Source organism: Parasteatoda tepidariorum, chromosome 1 (genome assembly GCF_043381705.1).
Source record: "Parasteatoda tepidariorum isolate YZ-2023 chromosome 1, CAS_Ptep_4.0, whole genome shotgun sequence".
NCBI lineage: Eukaryota > Metazoa > Arthropoda > Arachnida > Araneae > Theridiidae > Parasteatoda > Parasteatoda tepidariorum.
This window is the reverse complement of record NC_092204.1, coordinates 108,007,249-108,016,894: the sequence shown is the minus strand read 5'-3', so window position 1 is coordinate 108,016,894 and position 9,646 is coordinate 108,007,249. Positions and strand designations below refer to the sequence as shown.

General features: G+C 34.4%; 1 protein-coding gene across 1 annotated transcript; it reads right to left on the bottom strand.

The window, feature by feature from the left end:
• Window positions 1–8,151: 8,151 nt before the first annotated feature.
• On the bottom strand, window positions 8,152–9,299 carry LOC139426752 (zinc finger BED domain-containing protein 5-like). Its single transcript, XM_071186640.1, has 3 exons — window positions 9,246–9,299; window positions 8,448–8,895; window positions 8,152–8,363 (listed from the first exon to the last, which is right to left on the bottom strand). Exons 1-3 carry the CDS (start codon window positions 9,297–9,299, stop codon window positions 8,152–8,154), a joined length of 714 nt encoding a protein of 237 aa, XP_071042741.1.
• Between the last annotated feature and the right edge of the window lie 347 nt (window positions 9,300–9,646).

Sequence of the window (9,646 nt, the reverse complement as noted above, 5' to 3'; positions counted from 1 at the left end):
CTACAAAAAGAAATTTGCATTTTTAAGACAATGTTTCAGATTTGCATAAACACTATGTACTATATGCTGTAAAAAGTCTCGGTTCAAATTACTGTAAAAAGTACTGGCACCTTGAGTGCAGTATTCGTAAAATCCATTTTACTGTAAAATTCATTGTACTAAAAAATCCATTTTTCCAAAAAAATCTTTTTTTAGAATAAAATTTTATATCGCAATGCTTGCAGCAATATTTATTTAATATTATTGTAGAAACTATGGTATATTAGATTTTTTTTGCAGAAAAATTTTACGAAAAAGTGGATTCTACAGTAATTAATAATGACACTCTGAGTGCCAGTGCCTTTTACTTCAATTTGATCCGAAATTTTTTACAGCGTTTTTACCCTATCATATATTAAGTGTCATTCTTATTCTTCGGTAAGCGTTTCAGATATATTTGAAGAGAGAGAAAATAGCAGAATTAAAGAAAATTATTTAAAATTTTTCAAAAATGTTAAACTATTCCATATTCAAATGATTCCTTTGCCAACACTCAATATCTAATTTAGGTAATGGCGAACCATTTCTCCAAATAAAAATGAATGAGGAAATCTTAAAATTAAATAAATTAACTCTCAATGAGTTTTGTTTAAAGATTTCAAAATCCCTGATAAAGTATTAAAATAATTATAATCCATTTTAAATAATGCAAACAAAAAGACTCGCAATTAAGATGTAAACAAAAGTAAGAGCGCTTTTAAACAAAATTGCATTTTTTTTTTTGCTTCTTTCCTTATGAAACTATTCAAGATTCAATGCCTCTATTCATTAACATTCAACCCGTCCAATTTTATGTTAATTAGCTTTCGATTTTTTATACGGATTCATTAAAAACACAATAGTTAAGAACTGCAATTTATTTTGTTTGATGGTTCGATCAAATCACATTCTTTTGAAAAGTAATTTATTAATCAGTGAATCAAAAATTAATTTCTTTCGTGTACTTTCTTCCTAACAATTACTTTTAATAAATATTTAAATGATAATTTCTGCCTCTAAGACTTATTTTTATGAATATTTAAATACGATGCATTATAATTACGAATCTTTCACAGTAAATATCAAAATTTATCTTCATTTGATTATAAAAGCGCATATTTCAAGTTTGAATAGCCAAAAAATGTCTTAAGCATGTTGCCTCAAGTTCCATTCATGCATAGTTGTTGTTTTTTCGATAAGAAAATAGCATTTGTTTAAAAATTCAAGCTATAATCTGTTGTTACTTGTTAATACAGATCTTTAAGCCAATGTTATATCATATAATTTTAGTTATTACGGCTAACAACAAATGAATGGATTTCAAAATTTTGAGATAAAAAGTTTCTCAAAATAAAAACATGTGGAATAAATTATGTAGAGAAAATATCGTGACGAAAATAAACTCAGAGCTTTGTATGGGTAGGAAAAAAAATTGTTCAATGTATATTGCTCTTAAAAATCATCAGACGGTCTCGTGAGTAATTTGGTTGAATTCAATAATTTTTATCAATGAAATATTGGAATGCTTTTTTTTTTTTGAATTTTATTTCTACAAAATATTGAGAATGTGTGCTTGTGTTTGAGCAAGATATTACAGATGCAAATAATACAAAATGTTTCACTGCTAGATGTTGAGTATGCAAGAATATGGTCCAGCAGTGGACTGATCGTAAAGACACGGTTCACAGTAGAACACCGAAGTCAAGCATCGCTGGCTGCTGTCAGCAAGCGGATGGATGATCGCTTTGATCAACCTGCGTAGGGACTGAAGGTGCACGGTTTCGGTCCTAGTTAAACTGATCTAACGTAAATTGCTTGGCTGGTCGTCGGGCGGCCAGAAGCAGGGGAGCCATCTCCTCTGCAGATGTTCAGAATTGCGATGCCATGTCTTCGGATCATTCTCAGGGATGTTTCCCAGACCGTTGCCAACAGACCATTGCACAGCTCCAGTGCGACGTCAATAAAGTATCCACATACAAGAAAATGTTCATGCAAAGGTGCTCGAGCGAAAATTCGTAATCGTGAGAAATTTTGTTTTGGACTTATTTTTTCAAACTATTCCAACTAAATAGACTCCTTCAAAAATTATTTACTCTCAAAATCTGAGTATTCATAAATTTTACAACTCATCAATATTAGTATTAATCCTGGATAATGACCTATTTCTTTGGTAATACTCTAATTAATACTTAAATTTTACTTTATATTCAGATAAACGAAGTGTTCAGAATAAAAATATCATTTTCAAATCTGTCTCAAGTTTGAGATATATCATCATCATCAAAATTTATCTGAGCACTTGAGGCCGTCCGTGGCCCTTTTCCCATCCATCTTGAAATTTGATCTTTAAATTGGCTCTTTCTGGTAATTGGAATGCAAGTTGGAGTGAAAAGAAATTCAAATATTTTGTGTTTTAGATAAAATTGCTTCGCTGCAAAAGAAAAAAAAAAGCTGCCACTGGTCTGAGGTATATGTCATCTCTTAAGTTTCCAAAAGTAAACATTTCATTAATTCCTGCGGTGTCACAATTTATGGTCTTTTAAAAAAATTAGCAATTTAGCTTTGTAATATGATAATCTAAAAAATCTATGTTGAAATCACGATGTATGCTCTTATTTTGGATAAACCATCTTGCTTGTGTTATTTATTCTGGCATCTTTTGAGTTTCTCTAGGAGTGATGTGGAGATGTTACACCAAGCTGCATAAGTTAGGATGGAACGTGTCACTGAGATGTAGAGTAAGCGTATAAGTATGAGTTCCATTTTCGAATTCTGAAGAAGGATTTGTAATTTGTGAAAGGCTGCTTGTGCTCTGTTGATAACTGTTTTGATACGATTTTTTCAATTAAATTTACTGTTTCTTTCATGTTGAGGTAGGTAGGTACTTTATTTACGTCGCACTAGAGCTGCACTATAGGCTATTGGCGACGGTCTAGGAAACATCCCTGAGGATGATCCGAAAACATGCCATCGCAATTCAAATCTTCTGCAGAGGGGATGGCTCCCCTGCTTTGGTAGCTCGGCGAGCTGCTCGCAAAGTCGAGTACTTTACGGTAGAACGTGTAACGCGGACCGATACCGCTCACCCTCGGTCCCTACGCAGGCTGATCAAAGTGGTCACCCACCAGCTTACTGACAGCAGCCAGTGATGCTTGATGTTCTACTGTGAACCGCGGCTTTACGATCAGTCCACTGCGGGACTTCTCTTATGCCGAATGATTAGTAGTTTCGATTTTTGCTCCTTAACTTTAAACTTCCAGCCTAGAGTGTGAGATATGTGTGCATTGTCAAAAGACTAAGAATGAGTTCCATTTCTACGTAGGACAAATTTCGGAGGTTAAATATTGAGGTTGTACCATGTCAATGAATACTTAGCATACGAAGCCAAATCGATTGATCCAAAGATTTTTAAAAAATTTAAAAACTCTTTTAAAATAAACTAGAGGGGATGAAAATGTACAGTTTGCTACGTTTTCCTCACGAGAGCCTAAAATTTCAACTTGCAAAAGTTAGAAATTGGTTTCAAAGTTACTCAGCAGATGACAATGTTAACTGAAAAAAAATTATAAACTATGAAACACCACTCTTTCCTGCAATAACGTGGTGTGGTATGAGGACAAAAGTAACAGACAGCCACGCCAATTTTTCAATTGAAATGATCTGACATTGAATAACAGTCCATTGGAAACAATTTGGTGTATTAAATCTAACGCGCCATCCGTTGACGAGCTTCATAAATAATTTTGAGTTTTGATGACAATTTATTATTTATTACTTGCTGAATACCCGTTCTTCGCTCGAGGTGACTAAAAAAAAGGAATCAATAAATGAGTACAGAGGAACACGACACGATCATCCTCAAAATTGAAAGACATATACCGACACATTTGAAAAGCTTGAGTAAAGAGCAAAGTGAATGACATTTTAAGAGAATTAACGAATTAGAGAAAATAACATAAAGTGGTTGCGTCAATATGGTCATGTTTAATAAAACATAACTGATCTTAACAGAACAGATTTTAACATAACTAATCCATATTAGTTTTTAGTATTCTTGCATGATTTTTATTTCAACTTAGCCAGTGGTAAATAAAATAAAGTAGGAAGTTATTAATCCCACCTTCTAATAAATTGGTTATAAAAAATATTCGAATTCAACTTCTTTTTTCGTTTCCGAAAATGTCACTTGGTTCTTCCACTAAGTTTTTCAATTAATTTAGCTAAAATATTTTTTATTCATTTAATCTTGAATGTTGTAATCTTCGGTGCATTTACGTTATTGAAGTAAACAAAGTTCGTTGTTTGCTATTCATACAATTGGAATAAAGACAAAATGTATTTAGCATCACTTGGCATGATTTCTCTCGGCCAATCCATGATAGCTAAATCAGTATGAACTATCAGTATGCCAAGTTTCATAGGTTTCGGTCGGTTGGTTCAGGAGTCTATGAAGGACAAATCCACACACGCAGACATTCATTTTTATATAGATAGATCATTATTTTTTATTATTTCCTAAGCAAAACATTTATATCTTATTCCTTTTTGCTTCATAAACGAATAATTTCGTTGCTCCTGATAGATAGTTTGAGTATCTGTTTATACATTGATACCACAAACTCGATGTCGGTTGGAATCTATCTTTTTTTTCTGAGAGTCACAATTTTGCGTTCTGTTCTATTTTTGATGAAGTTCTCCTTTCTTAGATGCAAGAAAGATACATAGCATTTTATATTCGGTAAATCCGGAGAAAAAAACATAGACATACAGGATAGACATTCGACGAAAATGTACCTGTCCTTTAAGTGACTGTGAGACATCTTGCATATCCAATAAAACGCATCCTTCGGTGATCTTCTTATCGAGATCATTTTCTCAATTTATCCGAATCCATTGAAAGAAAAACTCTTGAGCTTCTTCTCGAATGAATAGATACAAAGTTCCACCTTCCCATGTTTCATCCAATTCTACTTTTTTTTCAATGTTTGGAAGCTATGTTTCATAAATATAGTATATATTGGCTTGTTATACACGGACAGATCATTGGGGCCATGCCACTTATATAGAAGTTCTTGACGGGAAGAATTTCGAATCAAATGATAAACTTCAATGCCAACTTGAAATCCACCTACTGTTTCTATTGCCTATAAAATAAGATACTTCGTCGTAATACGAGTATTAGTTTGCTTATAGCATGGGAAATATTGAAAAGGGGGATATATTTTGCTTTTTTTTGTCTTACAAATTTATAAGTAAGTATATATGTTGGAAGACTTGCAAAATGAAAAAGATAAACCCACCTTCACAAATCATGAGTGATATAAAATTGGAAGTTTAATAAGGCAATATGTTTATGTAATCTCCCCGCCGGAGGAAAAAGTATATTGTTTTTTGGCTAGGATCTTGTACAAAGCAAAGTAGGTACATTGCCCTCAATTAAAAATATATGGCAAAAAAAAACAATTATATAACAATTAAATTAAATATTATAAAATATTTATTTTTTATTTCATTTGCATAAAAATATATATATAAATTTTGATAAATCTACATAGTTCAAAGTAAATCTTCCTAGTTTAATTTCTGAAGTTGATTAGTTAATCCTACTTTGATCAACAGTTTGCTATTCGACAATTGCATCATTCTGTATAATAATAACATAAACCTATGACTCTCTCATTCGCAACCGGGGATTTGAATCTTCCAAACAGTTTATGAAAGATTACTGAAGTTATTAAGTCTGGATTTAATAGGTTGCAAGCACTTGTAAACACAGAGGCACTTCAGTGACTTCGGGATGCAAGTCTACTATTTCATTTGATGTAGTCTAGAGCCTCATTCTCGCACATATTCTAGTGATCCAACTTTTGCAAACAATAAAAGCTTAACGAGATCCGGGATATCGTTCGAGGAAAACGTTCGAAACTGAAAAAAGAACATATTTTATTTTCTCTAAAGTGTTGATAGTGGGTTCGAATCCCATCGAAACCCACGTGTGTTGTAACCCTTCTCTAATTTGTGTTATCTCTTCTTCGATTTCACAAGAATTTAAAATCAGTTCTTTCAATTGAACACAAAACCCACATAAGGCATGTGAATCAATAAAAGGAAAAATGAACCACGAACCTGTAACCTTTTCTGTTGAAGTATGTCCCTTGATCACCCGCTTGTCTACAGACATGCTTGTAAATTTCTAACTAATATAATGGTTTAACTAATATATCATTTCGATCCATTTATGTTTCACTTACAAATTGTAATGTTTCATATCTAATTATCAACAGTCACAAATATCACCTCTCAAGCACATGTACATACTTTCACCTCATTAGCATATATTTATTTAAAATGCATTTTATATGTTCATATTGAATCATTGGCAATAATAAAGAATTTCTTGTGCAATTCAGGGGTGTAAAAAGTCAATAGTACAGTATTATTATGGCTTCGAGCTGGAGCTGCAGTTCCTTTGAGTCTATTATATTTGTTTTGCTATATGGTGGCTGTTATTTCATCGGCTGTGACTGTGTCCATTCATGGGTTATTGTCGGATTAACGTTTGATATTGGAAACTGGAAGTTTAGCAGCTTGCTGATTTATCCTCATCTTTTGTTTTTTATCTGGATAATTCTCTGGAAAGGTATTGACTGGCTTTTAGTGAATTAAGCTACGAGTCAGTGTTTGTTTTTTCAGGGTGGAACCAGGTTTGCTTGTCTCTCCATGGGTGATACCGGCAATTTAGAGATTGTCCCCCTCCCCCCACTAATTCAAATCTTATCGGCATGACCGATATTTCTTTAAGCGCGGATACTATTCCTTCGTCTACGGACGTAAGCTCCGCCCCCCTCGCTATTAGTTTACCTGAGACCACCCCAGCTCCGTGTACAAATAGGTCAGAGGACGACCCAACAAGCACACGACTTTTGGGCTAGAGAAGGGAGAATGTCGACTCATCAAAAGTGCCATTACGGTGGGCTTTTCATCGCCGTATCAATTCCGTTGATAAAGTGAAATTTGGGCCAAAATGAGGTCCCGGTATGGCATTTCAGGTAAAACTTCTGGCAATCGTTAAAGGACCGGAACTACTTTGTTGCCTTTCGATTGCTTTGCCATTTTTGCCTGTTAAATAACGAGAAAAAAAATTTCTCAGAATAACGAGAAAATTGCCATAAAGACTTTTATTGTACCTTTATGATGTCTTTTTTGCCTTTTTATCAAAAGCTGAATGCCTTCACTGGCACACGTCATTGCCTCGCTTGCCGTTAAACCACCTTAACTAAAGGTTCATTAGAAAACGTCTATGCCGTTTTCGCCAGTATCGCACCTTTATTTCAGGTGCTTTGGCGAACTTCTTTGTCTTATTTGTTGATGTACCACCCTTAACTCAGTGAAGACACAAGTCCCCTCGTTGCACAATTTCGAGTTGATTTCTCTTTTTTTATGACAAGATCCGTAACAGCACTAAATCCACGCTCGACTAGGTAGGAGGAAGGGAAGGCATTTAAAAAAATTTTAACGATAGTCCACAGTCCAGAGTAGAGGCGACTGATGTTACCTTGAAGCCAAACTCCTATGAGACGATCCACCACTTCAAAGTTTCATTAGTTTAAAATTCAACCAATTCCTCATAAATCTGAACCTCATCATCACAAAAGGGTTCATAACCCAATAACTCATTGAGGGACTTCCAGGGCACAAAGCATCTTTAAAACGGTCAAGAAAGTTCACGTACAAAGAGTCAAGGTATTGACAATATTCTTGTGCATCATCCGTGCGAATACTCACCTGCTTGCTTGAGCTCATTCCAACCAAAATTCTGCTTCCACAAAATGAGTTTTTTCAGAAAGGCAGAAAATCAAATTGAGCTGGTCGACTTGAAGTTGTAAATTAATGCAACTAAATTTTGCAAATAAATCCGCTAAAGTCTTTTATAAATTCTAGCAATCTGTCTCTCACAGCGACATCTCTGTTTTTGAGGAACTCAAGCACAGAGTCGAAAGGATTCCAAAACCTATGAGGCAGGCGCCTTTGGAAAGTCAGACAATCTCGGTGTGTAGTAGCAAGCGATTGAATTCTTCATCATACACAGCTATCTGAATAATAAATCGTTGAGAGCATTACTGTGAATTTTGTTCACAACAAATATATGATGTTTTGCAATAACTGATGCAAACGGTCGCTGAGATTTTTTCCTACTAATTGTTGTCTGTGAATCATGCAGTGAACAGCTAAAATGTCAGGTATGTCACTTTTCAAAAGGGCGATAAACCCGCGACGTCGACCTATCATTGCAGGAGCTCCTTTAGTGGCAATCGACATAATATTCGCAGGAGGAATGTTTTTCTCTGCAAAGTATTAAAAATAGATTTACCTTTTGTATCCACAATCAAGCTTCCTGCAAAAAGCATCTCTTGAATACTTTTTCTTACCTTTACAAACCGGACCTACGCCTACAGTAAAGCTTATATTGCATGGAAAGGTTGATTCATCCACTTGAAGGGAAAATTCTCTGGATATCAAAAGTATGCATAAAGAAACTTCAACGTCTTCAGCCATCTCACCATTTCGTCCCCGCACTGTATCGTTGCTTAGTGGGAAATTTTTGATTACATAGGATGTGACTGGATGGTGTAAAACTGTTTCTAAAACTTCCTTGACAACCGTCAGTATCAACTCTGTGCCGATGGTATTAGCTTTCCCAGAATCAGCAATAAATTTTGATATATTATAAAAAGCTATCAAATAATCGTCGCATTTTTTAGATGAGGTTGCTAGCAATCCTGAAACCAAAGGTGCCTTCAGAAATTCTTGGATGTTCGTGAAAAATGACAAATCTTTATTTTGTTTGTCAGGATGAGTTTTTTGCAAGTACTCCTGCTAACGGAAAGATTTCATTGTCTCATTAGATAAAACTTTGTTACGATGTAAACACATGGGCAGTTGAGAGTTCAACAGCGATTTAACAAATCCAAATTAACTTTAAGTACGTGGCACGGTATTGATGACACTTTTTTCTGTTAACCGATATTGTTGGTGGCAGCAAAATACACACGAGGAAAGAAAATCAACTATTTCTCCAAATTAATAAATAATTCAAGATAAATAACTAATTCGAGAATATACCTGGCCAAATAAACAATGAGATCGAATCGAAACTGGGGAAAAAAACTGTAAGGAAGGTAACGAAAATCATTATAAGAAACGCGTGTCAAATCAAACATTCATACCGAAAGCTCGTGCACTTTGATGTTCGCCAAATGGCTTGAATGAGTCAGAGCCATTACCGAAATAACTTGAATCAACCAGAGGCAAAAACTACTGATTTATGCCCTGCGCTTTGTTGACTCGGATCGGAGAACAGGTGTCGTATAAGTTCGTTTTATTGGTGGTACCAAAAGTGTGTCGGATAATCTTAATTTATTATATTTATTTAATCCTCTTTTCTTCAATATTAATTTTAGCATAATTTTATTTATTAAATAAATTTAATTTAATAAATTTATTTGTAAGCTTTAAAATTAAATTTGAATGACAAAACATGCTCATCGCCCCCCTGCACCCAAAACATACCCAACGCCCCTCTAGTGCCCAAAACAGGTTCACCGCCCCTCAGCATACTCCTAACGCA

Coding starts and splice junctions, on each gene's coding strand:
- LOC139426752 (XM_071186640.1), bottom strand. CDS start 9,299: ATGGCTCTGACTCATTCAAGCCATTTGGCGAACATCAAAGTGCACGAG. Junction 8,896..9,245: donor TCAAAGTGCACGAGCTTTCG/GTATGAATGTTT, acceptor TCTTTCCGTTAG/CAGGAGTACTTGCAAAAAAC. Junction 8,364..8,447: donor CGTAGGTCCGGTTTGTAAAG/GTAAGAAAAAGT, acceptor AATACTTTGCAG/AGAAAAACATTCCTCCTGCG.